Source organism: Schistocerca cancellata, chromosome 5, assembly GCF_023864275.1.
Source record: "Schistocerca cancellata isolate TAMUIC-IGC-003103 chromosome 5, iqSchCanc2.1, whole genome shotgun sequence".
Lineage (NCBI taxonomy): Eukaryota > Metazoa > Arthropoda > Insecta > Orthoptera > Acrididae > Schistocerca > Schistocerca cancellata.
Window position 1 is genome coordinate 52991914 of NC_064630.1, and position 18293 is coordinate 53010206.

The 18293-nt window shown below is 43.7% G+C and overlaps 1 protein-coding gene across 1 annotated transcript in view; it reads right to left on the reverse strand.

Moving 5' to 3' along the window:
• The window catches only part of LOC126187848 (uncharacterized), a 356937-nt gene that overhangs the window by 111010 nt on the left and 227634 nt on the right, over positions 1-18293 (reverse strand). Inside the window, exon 3 of the mRNA XM_049929160.1 lies at positions 8792-8915. Coding sequence (XP_049785117.1) covers positions 8792-8915 — 124 coding nt within the window. The remainder of the gene's footprint in view (positions 1-8791; positions 8916-18293) is intronic.

Genomic DNA, 18293 nt, shown 5'->3' on the forward strand with positions numbered 1-18293 from the left:
GTGCTAATCATGTGATTAAATCTGATTGCAGTGTTCAAGTGTGATATTTCTGTGGGTAAAACTAACAATACCACACTTCAACAATTTCTGCCTGCTCTGAAGTTATAATTAGACTTTGAAGAACAATACTGCATCTGGCGCTGGCTCAGTTCAGCAAGGGTAATAAACTATGTACGATACTGTGTTCATGTCTTCTGCTTCGTCTGGCCATGCACTGGATTTGGGCAACCCCAATCAGCTGTGTGCTATGTGGATCCAGCAGCTACGTCACATAATCATGTGACTATTCATCTGCTTTTCTTCTTGCAACCATCAGGCTTACATTTAAAACTACTGCCATTTGATGCCACTCAGCCAGCATTATGGTTTGTGACTGCAAAATGTATTGTTGAAACTTTCAGAATTTCCAGTGATATCAACAAGTATGTGCATCTAATATGCCCTTTAGCAGTGTGGATTGAACTCATTACTGACGTTATTCTGGCCCTACCATATTAGAATAAGTAAGGTGCAGTGAAAGCCCCCCTGTTACAGAGACTTTCACACTCTCTCAATGATGTAAGTACAGAACTGCAACTGGCTGAAAAACACTTTCAGGCACTGAGTGTCAATAAACAGGGACAGCAGTCATTCCTCCAACCTCCACCCCACCCCCTGTGGCCACCTGTGACTCACACGGCATGCTCTCCCCAAACCAGCTGTCACTGCTCTGCTGCACAGCAGTCTTCCCCCGGCCAGTACAGCATTGTACACGTCATCTGTAAACTGCATCATCAATGCAGCATGTGCAATTTGGACAAAGACAATGCTTTGTATCATGACCAATAATGGTCCACCAGTTCACCAGAAACCTCAGCACTTGTCGCCCCTAGACTCACTGACAGCCCTTACATTAACTGGTGCCCAAAAAGATGGTTCTGTGAGACTAAGCAATGACTGTTGGTTACTGAAATCTAGGACTGTACACAATAGTTGTCCCATACCTAATATCAGGGACTTCACCCACTTACTTGCTGATGTACAGTGTTTAGTATCACTGACTGCACACGAGCATAAGTAAAAAATACTGCTGCATCCAGATGGTATAGAGAAAACAGCAGTATCTACACTGTTCTGACTTTTGACTATCTCTACAAGCCTTACAATCTTAAGAATGCTGCTCAGAGTAGACAGTAGTTTACTGATGGCCTTCATTTCTATTTTACCTTTAGTTATACATATATGGATGACATCTCATTTTCTCCAAAAATTCAAGGCATCTAGAACTATTTTTAGCCTCCTCCATTGTGGTGGTGTAGTTACTAAAGAATCAAAATCACAGTTACTCAAACTCGAGGTCACATCACCAGGTCACGAACTCCTTGCTTCCAGCATCTAGCTGACAGAGGAGTGTATCTCTACAGGGCACACTCTTCCCCTTCTTAAAATATACCACAACCAGTGGCACTTGCTAGAGATTTCTACCATCACAACCTGGCTTGTACAGTTGAGCTACAGTCACTCAATGCTCTGGTGGGCACCAAAAAACAGATCAAGAAGTAAATTACATTGACTACAGAGACAGTGGATGCATTTCAACATGTCAGTTGCTGCTTAGCACATGCTCTCACCTTGGCATACCCCTACCTTGACACCCAGTCGACTCTCATGACTGCCCACTATCGGGGCAGTTCTGCAACAGGTATTCGATGGTGATCTTCAGCTGCTCTGGTTTTTCTCCAAGAAACTGTCACCCTCCCAAGCAAAGTGGTCTGTGCTTGACCAGGACCTGCCAAGCCAAGTAATATGTGTTCAAATAGAAGATTCTAATAGTTTATTCCACTGTCTGGTATTTCCATGAAGACACTGAGGGCCAATAAGTTATCATGTATACAGATAACAAGCTGATAGTTGATACCATAAGAAATCCAGCATCAGATCCCTGTATTTGGCCCTTATCTTGCAGTATACCACAGTCATCAGACTTCTATATGGCACAGAAATCACTGCAGATTATCCTTCACGGGTCAGTGCTACATCTGTACAATATGAATTCATGCACATGGTGAGGGAACAGTTGAATTGCCTGAGCATCAGAGAGCTGCACAACAACCAGATGTTGGCCTCCGCATCATGCATCATCCACTCTCCTCATCTACTGAATCATTGTTATGTGAAGTGTCGAAAGACAGACTGTCAGACTGTGCCCATTGCTGCCTCCAGCAATGCATACAGAGACATTCAACCAGCTATATAACTTAAACCACACCAGATTAAGGCCACAGTATGCCTAACACAGACAGATTTTATTGATTGGCGACTCCATGGAGTGTTCTGTGCACCACGACCAAATAGTGGATAGAATTGGAAGGAGAATCAGCATTGGTCGTATTTTTTTGTTTTATTATCCGCAAAATCACTCTAAGTTTGTTGATACCAGTGCCTACCAATTTTAATTGTATATTACAGCGCTGAGGATGGTCACTACAGGACCGAAAATCGATTTTGCGGATAATAAAAAAAAAAAATCGACCAATGCTGGTTCTCCTTCCAGTTCTGCACTAGGGCATTTGTGTGGGAAAAAGTGAAATATGATTGCTGTCAGTGGGATCAGGCATGCATTCCCTGCTAATGAAGTAAAATCAGTTGCCACACTCTGAGCCAACTTGGCCACTTTACAATCCGAAAAGCACACTTTAACCATGTACATCTTCACATCACTGTCTCTCTACCAGAGTCAGACAGCTATCACTACATTCTTTTGGTGATTAACAGAACCACACAGAGGGTCAAAGCAGCACCTCTACCTGATGTTACAGCTATTTCTACTGTTCATGCAGTCATCCACCTATGTGTCACATGATTCAGGGCGCAAAAGGTTATTACCACTGGTTGGGGCTGTCAGTTTGAGTCCAGCTTCTTTCAAGCCCAGTGCTGCACCTGTGTAATATCACATATGCACACGGACACCTATGACTCAAAAAGTATTGGGCTTGTGGAGAGGTGGCACAGGAGTATGAAAGCAGCCCTGATGTGCCACATGAGTACTGGACCAAAGTTCTTCTGTGGGTTCTACTTGGTGTAAGTATGGCATACACAGACAACGTGCAGGCACCACTGGCAGAGGCACAATATGGTTAACATTCATCATTTTCATCGGGTACACCATCATTTTCATATATTTCACACCCCACTACAAACGCCACATTCAACAATGATGGTCTTTCTGCACAAGGATCTGTGACAGTGCAATTACATCATGTTGGCCGTATGAGCCACCTTGCAGCCTCTGTTCTCGGGGCCACACAGAGTCATCAGCTGAGGACCACAGACCTTCAAAGTCCTGCTATGTGGTACATCAATGACCATTTCCACTGCCCACCTGAAAGAAATGTGGATAAAACAGAGTAACCACACCTCATCGCAGGCTGCTCTGTTCACTTTACTGGCAGTCCAGAATGACTGATGCGACCCTATCAATAAGGTTCTGCTACAGAACCTTTGAATAGTACCATGGAGGATGAAGCAACCTCCTCCACACACGCACTGCACCCACTGAGGCCTTGGAGTTATGGTATGGCAGCTGTCACCATCCTCCTACACACTTGGCCCAATACCAGCTATACAGCATTTGGGCCACACTCATATTTCATTTGAGAAACAGCTCAGCCAAGTCCTGCATTGACAGCACCATGAGGTGGCTGGTCACCTGCACTTGTGCGCATTGACATTCCCTGTCATAATTCACTACAGTTTTCCATGCTCCCAGCAGGAGGTTCTGTGGGATTTGGAACCTCTCTGTTACGGCAGTGAGGAAGTTCTTTGCACTAGGGCATGATGTATGCAGAACAGTACTACCCTCTGGGAAGAAACCATGCATACTGTAACTGAGGCTGCATGGTACAGCGTGTATTAGACCGCACTCTCTGTAACAAAGTATGATTGAATAAATGGTCTCTAGCATGGAAGCCATGTATTTACGGAAATTAGATCTTTTTTGTTACAAATTCTCTCATCAATCAATCCCTAGAGTTTGTACGAGGTGGAAAAAAACACTCTGTATGGATTAAGAACTTCCTGTCTCTTGTGTAAGACCCTACTATAGTTTCCGGGATGATATCTCCACACAAGATGAACAAACATATTACTGGAAATTTTCATTAAAGTGGATGACAGCCAATGTAGCATAGAAGTCATGTTCTCATTCAGTTGAGTATAGCCATTAATTCTGGAAGACATCCATGCAGAGGCCTCTATGACTAGCATATTTTCTCTGAAACACACTCGGCCATTGCTATATAGAATGCATATGCCAACAACTGCGTTTGACAAACACACCATAGTCTGCACTATGCAGCCACTTTCCTGTTCCTGATAACAGTGAGCAGATAACAATGTCAACAATGTAGTTATGTGCTTACACTACTAACATTGCTGAGGGTCAATACACTACAAAGACAGTATCCTCAATACAAAAAGGCATGTGAGAGATTTTGCTTTATTTCATCCTTTCCATTCCCATACAAAATACTCCCTTGTCCCCATGCAATATCCCTGCACTTATAAACATTTAATAATTGAATGGGCCTATTAAAAATATTCCAATGACGTTGATTGGCCCATATACAGAGCATGTTTGTAGTTATAGATAAGGCAACTCTACTCACAGGCTGCACCAGTACTGTAGCTCTCTGTAAAGGGAGACTGGTGGCTCAGGTATTTACTTTTAGAATTGCCAGTTGCTTTCTCTCATAATTCCTCTAAGCATCTGCTCACTCCCATCATCCCCCCCCCCTCCACCCCCCCCCCCAACCACACTTCTACTCATTTAATGAATCACAAAAGTTGATGTTTCGGTGGAGTGAAATCCCAATGATGATAGTAGACATCAGTATGTTTTGATAGGCAAAACACCAACTGAATGTAATTGTACAAATGAAGCTCTAAACTGAAACTAGGAGTTTTGAAATCAGCATAGGAGTGAGTCACGAAAACTACATGTATCACTTAACATGCTACCAATAGTTGCTGCAGATAAAGTAAGGGAAACAGAAGATAAACGTGCTATGTTAACTGCATAAGTACTAAAGATAAGCACTAAGGAGTACCTTATGGAATACTATTGCATTACTATAATGAGAAATAAGTACTGAAATATGCTTTTGTTTAACAGACAGTGCGCTGGCTTGCTAGAGTGGACATCGGGAAACAAGTCAAAGCCAAATTAAAATTACTGTCAGTCTGGTGTTACAGGCAGCCTGAGTGTGGGCTTCAAGCTGTTTTCGACACTTAAGTAGGCATAGTTTAGACTGGTCCCATATCTGATCTTCAGAAATGCAACAAACAAACAGTTAAAATATGGATCAGAATCCTGAAACTAGACCTTTGCTTCCTCTTACTGAGTGAGATATTGAGGCAAGACTGACTGCGCACCTTCAAAGCATCAGTTTGGTAAATCTCTCTCTTCCGTTTTCCAAACCATGCACAAGCTTCCTGCATATCTTACTACAGCATCACTTCAGAAAGAAAGAAGTGGTCTGCCGTGCCGGGTAGCCACGCGGTCTGAGGCGCCTTGTCACGTTCCACGCAGCTCCTCCTGTCGGAGGTTCGAGTCCTCCCTCGGGCATGGGTGAGTGTGTTGTCCTTATCGTAAGTTAGTCTAAGTTAGATTAAGTAGTGTGTAAGTTTAGGGACTGATGACCTCAGCAGTTTGGTCCCACAGGCTCTTACCACAAATATCCAAACGAAGTTGTCAAGTAACCTATCCAGGAAAACTTGTGTAAAATTTGACCGTTAGCAGAGAGAGCTTGACAGAACTGAAGAGTTCCAATCTGTCAAGCTATTTCGTTACAGCACATGTTCAACTGAAGGGCCAAAGATTCATTCTGAAAGTTTGCACAGTTTCAGATGAGCCAATCCCGACACCTGTTCAGAGAGTTTAGCCATGGCACATAATATGGAACCATGTTAGGCAGACCATGAGAATTGCCAAGCCTCAACTGGCTAGAAATGAGCCTAGGATTCCCACCTGGCACACCCAAAGATACATCAGCGCACCACAGTCTCTTAGCCTGTTGACCACTGAAATCACCAGGCGTTCAGAAAGCCATGTACACATTGACCCTCTCACAGCAGTCTGTCCTGTGTTTTCATAAGAAACTGACAAAATTTATGACTGGTTGGGCAAAACTCTCTTCACCTCGCCTGTTCAGCACAGATGGTACGTTAGCCCCTTTCACCAGAGGGGTATGAAGCAAGTACAGGAAGTAAACCAATTGCGTGCTATGCTTCCTCGCTTCGTGGCCTGGAGCTGTTTATTCGGGCATCAAGTAACATCCTTACTTTCAAGTACCATCAAGACACAGGCCTCAGTCTTGTCGTCTTTGACCAAATAATTCCAGCATACCCCCCAGATTTTGGAAAAGACAGAAAATGGAACTGCAACAGTCAGATGGTGATTTAAACTTTGTTTCTCAAATGTAAATCAGGGTACCTGGATAACAATTTTAATTTCATTTCTCTCGAAAAGAATTTATTCGACCACTGTTCAACAAAGCAAAGCAAGACTGTACATAATACTGGGTGGTTATAATTAAAATGCAGCTACTCGCAGAGATCTAGCATGGGTTGTAATTATTGTATGGCAGTGGAACTTGGTAAGAGATTCCAATGAATTAATGCGGAACTGATTTACACCAGCAATAAATTTGTTCAAAGTTTGGCCAGCAGGTGTAGATCTGACATGGTGAACACAAGAAAGGTGTCTAGAAACGTTTACATGTGTAATAGATTATGAATAGGAGGTGGGCAGAAAAAGTCAAACAAGTGAGAAAGGCATAATATTAATTTCGTTATTAACCACCACTTACACAGTCTGGCAATGGTCTTGCTGCAATGGATACACCGGTTCCCATCGGATCACCAAAGCTCTTGGATGGGTGACCATCCAGCCACCATGCACCAGTGCCATTTTTCGGTGTGTACTCAGCCTCGATATGCCAATTCCTCGGAGCAGTGGCCCCGGTCAACAACAGCCATCATAACGGCCAAGAGAGTGGTATGCTGACCACACGCCACTCCTATCCACATCCTCATCTGAGGATGACACGGCAGCTGGATGGTACAGATGGGCTCCTTATGGCCTGTAGACTGAGTGAGTGAGCTTACACAGTCTGTTCAATATGAGCACTGGAGACGTCTGCAAGATGCTGTACAGCACCAGATTAGCGCCTGGTGGCCAAAATTTGAACTAGCTTTTTTCCAGTGTAAAACTGTTCTGCATTAGTGTACGAGGGTAACTCTAAAAGAAATGCACACTATTTTTGTAAAAATACAGTTTTCATTCTGAATGTGTGAAAGTTTTACAGCGTGTAGATACATCCTTCCCGCTTGTTTTCAAACTTAGTTCAACCTGTTCCCGTAAGTGGCGCCATCACAGCATGTTTTCAAGATGGCTGCTACACTTGACGTTCGTCAGAAGCAACGTGCTGTCATAGAATTCCTGTGCTGTGAAAACGAGACAGTGGGAAACATCCACAAGAGGTTGAAAAAGGTATATGAGATGTTGCTGTCGGTTTCAGTACAGTTAGTCGGTGGGCAAGCAGGTTACATGATGAAAGCGGGCACGGCAATATTGAGGATCGTCCTTGCAGTGGCAGGCCACGTATTGCATACACTCCAGACAATGTGCAGAGAGTTAACGAATTAGTGACTACTGACAGACACTTCACAGTGAACGAATTGTCACCCTACATGGGGATAGGGGAAGGATGTGTTGGCAGAATACTGAAAGCGTTGGTGTTAAAAAAGGTTTGTGCCGGGTGGGTTCCTAGGATGTTGACAGTGGCTCACAAACAAACAAGAAAAATGGTATGCAGCGAACTTTTGGAACAGCATGAGAATGGTGGAGATGAATTTATTGGAAGAATTGTAACAGGTGATGAAACATGGCTCCATCATTTTTCACCAGAGATGAAGAGGCAATCAATGGAGTGGCATCATGCAAATTCACCCAAGAAAAAAAAAATCAATACCACACCTTCTGCTGGAAAAGTTATGGCTACAGTGTTTTTCGATTCCGAAGGACTCTTGCTTGTGGACATAATGCCAAGTGGAGCCACCATAAATTCTGAAGCATATGTGACGACACTGAAGAAACTTCAAGCTCGACTGAGTCGTGTTCGACTGCATCGGCAGAAGCAGGATGTTTTGGCTGTTGCACAACAATGCACGGCCACATGTCAGTCAAAAAACCATGGAGTCGTGACCTGGCTCCATGTGACTATCATCTCTTTGGGAAACTGAAACACTGTCTTCATGGAACAATGTTTGAAGACGGTGACTCCCTTGTGCACGCTGCCAAACAGTGGCTCCAACAGGTTGGCCCAGAATTTTACCGTGCAGGTATACATGCGCTGGTTTCAAGATGTCGAAGGCAGTTGAGGGGGATGGAAATTATTTGGAGAAATGAAAATATTGTTCCTACAGGAAGTATCTACACACTGTAAAACTTTCAGACATGTAGAATAAAAGATGGACTTAAAAAAAATAGTGTTCATTTCTTTTGGAGTGTGCCTCGTATTAGCATATCTACCAAGTTTCGCTGCCGTACGATAATTGCAGCCCATTCTGGACCTCTATGAGTAGCTGCAGTTCGATTACAATCACCAGGTTGATTACAGTCACCAGGTGTTAAGATAACAGTTTCCAGAATAACTGCATTGCGAACTTGTGTACCTCCTCTGACAATAGGGTGTGGGTTTATGAAATAAATGGTTCGTGCATGAAACTTCAGTACGGAGGTCTGACTCACAGCGCTTCTCTCTTTCAGGGTTAGTCGTCCGACTGACATTCTGTAGTCCTGAAACGTTTTCCGGTCTTCGTCTTCTGGCTGCTCCAGGTCGAACAAAGGTCACTGCACTTCCATGTGATGACTGCTGCACAAAAATAAAATAATTAGTTTCGATAATATTACTGCGAAATTTCTACACAAGCTGTTAGCAAGCGAATAAGTATTACTCCATCACCACAGAAGAATTAAGACATTAATGGTAAATTTAATTCTACAAGGGGGCTTGAAAAAGTAAGTTACACATTATTACGGAAGGCCAATAAATTTTATTGAATGTTGTGCTGCTCTTCAATGCGACACAGGTACAGGGTACTATTTTTCAACATAGTCGCCAAGTAAACAACTGTCGGGACGTTGTACAAATCGTTCAATTCCTCGACGACACGTTTAAGAACAATTCAAAAACGGCTGTAAGAATGTCCTAGTCACTGGAAAATGTACGATTACTGTGACTCAGTTCCTCGACTGCCTGCACCCTGTCATCTGTAGTCGATGTCGATGGCCTTCCTACTCGATCGTCATCACAAACGTATGGGCAGCCTCGGAGAAACTATTGGCTTCATTTCACTATGACTGTATGCGCCGTTGCATTTGATGCACACAACTCCACAATTTCACGGTTTTCGCTATGGCTGGAAGTGACACTACATTTGGTCCATATCTGCCAGAATTTCGCGGTGGATCCGTCTGCAACTCAGACGTTTTGTCGACAAGAATCGCAACTTTGGAGTGCACTTCCAGTAGCCGTGTCATTTCAGTCGCACACTGTCATGCACATGTTATCCGAACCACAACAGAAATGTGTCTGCAGGAAACCTGAAACATATACTCTCTCCTCACAATGTGCTGCACCTGTTGCACAGTAGTCTTAGCATAGGGCAATATGCGTCAGTCCCCTCATGTGCGCCAAACACACTGTAAATCTTGCCAGGTAAAATAAATGCATAAACGAAATAAGTAAAAGAACTACATCTTCCAAACCTTGGAGGATATAAAGTGCATTTTAAGCCAAAATTAAAATACAAAGAAAACTAAAAGCAATGTAAAATGCAATGTAAAATGAACTTAGATATGAGATCATTCTAAGTGTAGGTAGTCGTGGTAGGTAATAGGTATACTATAGTATGGTTCAAATGGCTCTGAGCACTATGGGACTTAACATCTCAGGTCATCAGTCCCCTAGAACTTGTTGTTGTTGTTGTCGTCTTCAGTCCTGAGACTGGTTTGATGCAGCTCTCCATGCTACTCTATCCTGTGCAAGCTTCTTCATCTCCCAGTACCTACTGCAACCTACATCCTTCTGAATCTGCTTAGTGTATTCATCTCTTGGTCTCCCCCTACGATTTTTACCCTCCACGCTGCCTTCCAATACTAAATTGGTGATCCCTTGATGCCTCAGAACATGTCCTACCAACCGATCCCTCCTTCTGGTCAAGTTGTGCCACAAACTTCTCTTCTCCCCAATCCTATTCAATACTTCTTCATTAGTTATGTGATCTGCCCATCTAATCTTCAGCATTCTTCTGTAGCACCACATTTCGAAAGCTTCTATTCTCTTCTTGTCCAAACTATTTACCGTCCATGTTTCACTTCCATACATGGCTACACTCCATATAAATACTTTCAGAAATGACTTCCTGACACTTAAACCTATACTCGATGTTAACAAATTTCTCTTCTGCAGAAACGCTTTCCTTGCCATTGCCAGTCTACATTTTATATCCTCTCTACTTCGACCATCATCAGTTATTTTGCTCCCCAAATAGAAAAACTCCTTTACTACTTTAAGTGTCTCATTTCCTAATCTAATACCCCAGCATCACCCGACTTAATTCGACTACATTCCATTATCCTCGTTTTGCTTTTGTTGATGTTCATCTTATATCCTCCCTTCAAGACACAATCCATTCCGTTCAACTGCTCTTCCAAGTCCTTTGCTGTCTCTGACAGAATTACAATGTCATCGGCGAACCTCAAAGTTTTTATTTCTTCTCCATGGATTTTAATACCTACTCCAAATTTTTCTTTTGTTTCCTTCACTGCTTGCTCGATATACAGATTGAATAACATTGGGGAGAGGTTGCAACACTGTCTCACTCCCTTCCCAACCGCTGCTTCCCTCTCATGCCCCTCGACTCTTATAACTGCCATCTGGTTTCTGTACAAATTGTAAATAGCCTTTCGCTCCCTGTATTTTACCCCTGCCACCTTTAGAATTTGAAAGAGAGTATTCCAGTCAACATTGTCAAAAGCTTTCTCTAAGTCTACAAATGCTAGAAACGTAGGTTTGCCTTTCCTTAATATTTCTTCTAAGATAAGTCGTAAGGTCAGTATTGCATCACGTGTTCCAGTATTTCTACGGAATCCAAACTGATCTTCCCCGAGGTCGGCTTCTACTAGTTTTTCCATTCGTCTGTAAAGAATTCGGGTTAGTATTTTGCAGCTGTGGCTTATTAAACTGATTGTTCGGTAATTTTCACATCTGTCAACACCTGCTTTCTTTGGGATTGGAATTATTATATTCTTCTTGAAGTCTGTGGGTATTTCGCCTGTCTCATACATCTTGCTCACCAGATGGTAGAGTTTTGTCAGGACTGGCTCTCCCAAGGAAGTCAGTAGTTCTACTGGAATGTTGTCTACTCCGGGGGCCTTGTTTCGACTCAGGTCTTTCAGTGCTCTGTCAAACTCTTCACGCAGTATCGTATCTCCCATTTCATCTTCATCTACATCCTCTTCCATTTCCATAACATTGTCCTCAAGTACATCGGCCTTGTATAGACCCTCTATATACTCCTTCCACCTTTCTGCTTTCCCTTCTTTGCTTAGAACTGGGTTTCCATCTGAGCTCTTGATGTTCATACAAGGGGTTCTCTTATCTCCAAAGGTCTCTTTAATTTTCCTGTAGGCAGTCTCTATCTTATCCCTAGTGAGATAAGCCTCTACATCCTTACATTTGTCCTCTAGCCATCCCTGCTTAGCCATTCTGCACTTCCTGTCGATCTCATTTTTGAGACGTTTGTATTCCTTTTTGCCTGCTTCATTTACTGCATTTTTATATTTTCTCCTTTCATCAATTAAATTCAATATTTCTTCTGTTACCCAAGGATTTCTACTAGCCCTCGTCTTTTTACCTACTTGATCCTCTGCTGCCTTCACTACTTCATCCCTCAAAGCTACCCATTCTTCTTCTACTGTATTTCTTTCCCCCATTCCTGTCAATTGTTCCCTTATGCTCTCCCTGAAACTCTGTACAACCTCTGGTTCTTTCAGTTTATCCAGGTCCCATCTCCTTAAATTCCCACCTTTTTGCAGTTTCTTCAGTTTTAATCTACAGGTCATAACCAATAGATTGTGGTCAGAGTCCACATCTGCCCCTGGAAATGTCTTACAATTTAAAACCTGGTTCCTAAATCTCTGTCTTACCATTATATAATCTATCTGATACCTTTTAGTATCTCCAGGGTTCTTTCATATATACAACCTTCTATCATGATTCTTAAACCAAGTGTTAGCTATCATTAAGTTGTGCTCTGTGCAAAATTCTACCAGGCGGCTTCCTCTTTCATTTCTTAGCCCCAATCCATATTCACCTACTACGTTTCCTTCTCTCCCTTTTCCTACACTCGAATTCCAGTCACCCATGACTAATAAATTTTCGTCTCCCTTCACTATCTGAATAATTTCTTTTATTTCATCATACATTTCTTCAATTTCTTCGTCATCTGCAGAGCTAGTTGGCATATAAACTTGTACTACTGTAGTAGGTGTGGGCTTCGTATCTATCTTGGCCACAATAATGCGTTCACTATGCTGTTTGTAGTAGCTTACCCGCATTCCTATTTTCCTATTCATTATTAAACCTACTCCTGCATTACCCCTATTTGACTTTGTGTTTATAACCCTGTAGTCACCTGACCAGAAGTCTTGTTCCTCCTGCCACCGAACTTCACTAATTCCCACTATATCTAACTTTAACCTATCCATTTCCCTTTTTAAATTTTCTAACCTACCTGCCCGATTAAGGGATCTGACATTCCACTCTCCGATCCGTAGAACGCCAGTTTTCTTTCTCCTGATAACGACATCCTCTTGAGTAGTCCCCGCCCGGAGATCCGAATGGGGGACTATTTTACCTCCGGAATATTTTACCCAAGAAGACGCCATCATCATTTAATCATACAGTAAAGCTGCATGCCCTCGGGAAAAATTACGGCCGTAGTTTCCCCTTGCTTTCAGCCGTTCGCAGTACCAGCACAGCAAGGCCGTTTTGGTTATTGTTACAAGGCCAGATCAGTCAATCATCCAGACTGTTGCCCCTGCAACTACTGAAAAGGCTGCTGCCCCTCTTCAGGAACCACACGTTTGTCTGGCCTCTCAACAGATACCCCTCCGTTGTGGTTGTACCTACGGTACGGCTATCTGTATCGCTGAGGCACGCAAGCCTCCCCACCAACGGCAAGGTCCATGGTTCATGGGGGGCCCTAGACCTTAGAACTACTTAAACCTAACTAACCTAAGGACATCACACACATCCATGCCCGAGGCAGGATTCGAACCTGCGACCGTAGCAGTCCCGCGGTTCCGCACTATAGCGCCTAGAACCGCACGGGCACCAGGCCGGCATACTATAGTATAAAATAAACTGACCCATACCTGCACAGACCCTGCGGCACGGCAGATGACAGCGTCGTGGTAAGGGCTTTGTTATGAAATACCACCACACGATAAGGGACGTGCAGTTCGACAGTTGACGACTATGTACAAACTTAAATCTCGCGTGACTTGTAACTTACAGATAGCGAGTCAGCAAACGATGCCTTAACGGCTTATGTCACCACGACCAAAAATTCGACAGATGCAGACGTTCGAAGTCAATAGTTTTCACTAGAATGCCGAAAAAGAAATAGTCGCATGACTAAAGGATCACCCAAATAAAAAAATATTGACTACAAGCAGCCAGAGAGAAATATCATAAAACAAGAAAGGGGTACAATATGTAATGTAGCGGACAATGTCACTGGCGACGAAACTGACAATACACTGCTCAAAAGAATTAGGAAACTGTGACTTTGGGCGTCTGCCACACTCCATTGTGCAACAATTGAGGATTGACTATGTTACCAATTATACTTTTACCTTTCACAAATTAAGTACACAACAAGACACTGTTACATCCTCGATTGTTTACATAAAAAGAACTGAAATCTCCGACAGATGTCGAAAGCAATGTGGAAACAATCATTCATTCCGTCGCTGTTCTTTGGACTTTGAGAGCTTCAGTAACGTGTATGCCCCCCATGAGCGTTCATCACTGCCTGGTACGTGGCATGCTCTGTATAATTCTACAGAGGTCATCTTGTGGTATCCCTTCCCGTTCTACAGTAGAAGACCATGAGATTTCTTCGAAAGACTATGGTGGAACAGGACGACCATAAACACATCTGTCAAGCCTTCCCCACACATACACGATGGGGTTTAGGTCGGGACTCACCGCCGGCCATTCCATTAGTGCAATGTCCAGATTTCGCAGCACATCCATGCTGGCGCCAGCCTTATGGACCCTGACGTCAGAAGGAATTCGGGACCACCACCGTATGCAGCAGCTGCCGCATGACCCAACACGATTTGTTGGATGCACTGCCTGAAGGTAAGGCGAACATGGACAACGACGATATCTTTATGGCCGTCAACACTGAAGCCTTCCGTGAAAGTCACAGAACCTTGGACATCTGCCGATTTCCTGGCCAACATGTGGCAGGGACCGCTCACCACGGATATCCACACACGAACATGGCCGTCACCTTGCGTCAGAGGATATCTGGACTCGTCTGTGGATGACACGTTTTGGCAGTGACGATGTTTTCAATTGACGTGAGAGCGGCAGAACTGAAGGCGAGCAGCAAGATGTCGTGCCAAGTGGGGTACACGAACAGGAATCGTCTTGCAGGGCTCTGGTGGTATACGTACGATGCCGCAACGCAGTGGTGTCGGTCTTCATGTGGGGTGTATTACGTCAGTGATCTTGTCCAGCTCACCTTGTGTACTGACCTGGCTTCGTGTAGCGTGTCTACAACCCATAAATGACACATGGTCCCATGGAGAGGCATTGGCATCTGGAGCAACACTGCAGAAAGTCCATACTGTCTGGATCGAACTGACCACCCTTGCAACTTGCATTGCATTAAGACGTCGCATTGCATGTGCTTGGTTGAACAGAAGCTCTACAAATGACAACTGCCATCTGTGTAGCTCACTAGGAAACAATGGGACACCGGTACTCACTTCCTTCTGAGGGCTCACCTGACACTGTAACGCACAACACAGCAAATATATGGCGAATGACTTTAATTGTTGCCTACATCGAAAGCGAAAATGTCAAGCCACCCAGTGAGACCACAGATTTAACATACCGGACGTTGACACACGTGTTCCCCATAACTCTTTCGAATTCAAATGGAAATTATGCCCATTCGTCAATATAACCTATACACAGTGGCGGATTTAGGGAAAAGGGCGGGGGCGGGGGGGGGGGGGGACCTAAACACAGTGGCGTATTTAGGGAAAAGGACGAGGGGAGGGGGAGGATCAGGGACACGCGACGCCCCCCCCCTCCCCTCCCCAGACGGGATAAGTGTAAAACATCAAATATCGCTTGTTAGAACAGTATGTTCAGATGGTTCAAACGGCTCTGAGCACTATGGGACTTAAACATCTGAGGTCATTAGTCCCCTAGAACTTAGAACTAATTAAACATAACAAACCCAAGGACATCACACACATCCATGCCCGAGGCAGGATTCGAAACTGCGACCGTAGCAGTCGCGCGGTTCCGGACTGAAGCGCCTAGAACCGCTCGTCCACCGCGGCCGGCAGTAAATTCGTGACCCACTCATTTTGCACGTACATTTTTGCGACTGTGGCCGGTAGATTGTTGTAGCTCAGGCGTTGCTATTCCTGTATAATTTAAACAAGAGAGGCTGGCAATCTTTTTCTTGTGGAATGAACGCGACGAGCGTGATAGCTTCAGCAATTGTTTGCAAGTATATATTATTGTGGTTGCTTACCGCCGTGTAAAAACAGGAGACGATATGAGTGAGTCTAAACGACAAAAGACACTTCACTGTTTTTGAGTGAAATTGATGTTAGAGAAGGGGCATCATTTCCAGCGATTGTGGATTCAGCTTCCACTAGTAATTCCGATGTATGTAATGTGAGTGGTTTATGTGACGAAGAGATTACTGTGGATGAACATGATGTCGGTCATGTAGTGAACAACAGTCGACATCTGACGAACGAGGAAATATTTCAATGATTAAAGTGCATTTGGGTACCTCATACCAAATACTGCTTACCGCAAATTGCATAAGGTAATAAAAGGTGATCGTTACAGAGAAAATGGCTAGCAGAAATTGTTTGGACAGGCTACAGCCACAAATTAAGTGGCGGATTTTGTTAAGCTTGCGTTCTCTTCGGTAGAGCGAAGGGAGGCAACAACGATGTAACATTAGGAAGACTTGTGAATGAACCAATGAAAATGTGCAAGAAAGCAAATGAAATCATACACTGTCACAGAGAGAAAGGGAAATATTGTTGTCTGGCAGAATTTTCTGCATGTGACTTAAGGGGAGTCAACGGATGTTTTAACAAGAATGGATGATGTCAGAAAGAGAAAATAGACAAAAATGCTAATTCCAATTATAAAGACAATAATGTTATGTGGAGCCCAAAATATGCCCTTGCGGTGCATAGAAATGATGGATTATTTGCTTGGTGAAGGCATTTAGGAGATGGACAGTGAATCATTGAAATTTACTTCTGCGCGAAGCCTTCGTGCTTTGTTGAAATATTGAATGGATGCAGCTGATGAAATATTAATACAACACATGCAGCGGTCTCAAAAAAATGCCAGTCATATTAGTAGGACAACAGAAAATGATTTAATAGATTGCTGTGCTGATATTATTAATGAAAAAATGGCTGATTCCATAAAGGAATCAAAATTTTTCACCATTATGGCACATGAGATAACGGAACAATTATCGTTTTGCATACGTTTCTTTGATGTTGAGAGTCGAGCAGTAAGAGAAGAATGTCTAAAATTCATTGCTGCTACTGACCTGACGGGTGAAAACCTAGCAACCATCATCCTCCAGGAGATTAAAGTAAATGGCACTGACGAAGCTTATTGCCGAGGACAATCCTACGACGGAGGAGCGAAAATGAGTTGTAAATTTAAAGGGGTTAAAACAGTTATATCACAGGAATAGCATTATCAATTTATATTCACTGTGCTAGTCAAAGGTTCCGTTTTGCACTAAGCTAAGCCTGTACTCTAAGCAACATGCAAAACGCTATGGGTATAATTGGTTCAGTAGCGAGCTTCCTCAGGGAATCTGTTCAACGACGATACTTAGAGGAAGAAATACAGTAGACGTCGTTTCTAGCCTCAGTGCTGCACTGCAGGAACCGTGAAACATTCGCAGTGGAAGCAGTATTGCAATGACTGCATTTTCCTTACTTCATACTGTGCAGTCATCAGAATGTATTGTAAGTTTACGTGTGCTTGCCAAAATGCTTTGGATAACAAATGGTTCAAATGGCTCTGAGCACTATGGGACTTAACATCTATGGTCATCAGTCCCCTAGAACTTAGAACTACTAAACCTAACTAACCTAAGGACAGCACACGACACCCAGTCATCACGAGGCAGAGAAAATCCCTGACCCCGCCGGGAATCGAACCCGGGCGCGGGAAGCGAGAACGCTATCGCACGACCACGAGCTGCGGACTTTGGATAACATTGCCACTTGCTCGACACCTGTAAGATAAGGAAAATCGATATATTTCAAGCAATGCAACTCGTGGAAGCAGCGTGCGGCAGCTTGAAAGAACTTCGCCAGGACAGTATTTTACTCTTCCATCCTGTATCTAAGGCAGCAGAACTTGCTGAGAAATTTCGCACTGAGATGAAAATTCCTAGAACAATTGACCTACAGAAGAATAGAAAGATGCTACTGCTGCGGCCTGGCGCCGAGCCAAGCGGTTTGCGCAACCAGCTGGCTAGGCGCCCAGCGGGCAGTGCGCCACTATGCTTTATAATTTTTTCAGACTGTTGCATCCTTGAGCCCCCGGTTGGAGTTGTACCCTTGTCCGGTTAATGGCTGACGCTACAGATGTTTTCTATGGTTTTGTAGACCGTTGTGCGGGTACGACGATATCTCCTTTCAATGTGAGAAAGTGTCGTTTATATCCAAACTAAAATTGAGTGAAAAATGGTTCAAATGGCTCTGAGCACTATGGGACTTAACATCTGAGGTCATCAGTCCCCTAGAACTTAGAACTACTTAAACCTAACTAACCTAAGGAGATCACACACATCCATGCCCGAGGCAGGATTCGAACCTGCGACCGTAGCGGTCGCGCGGTTCCAGACTGAAGCGCCTAGAACCTCTCGGCCACAAC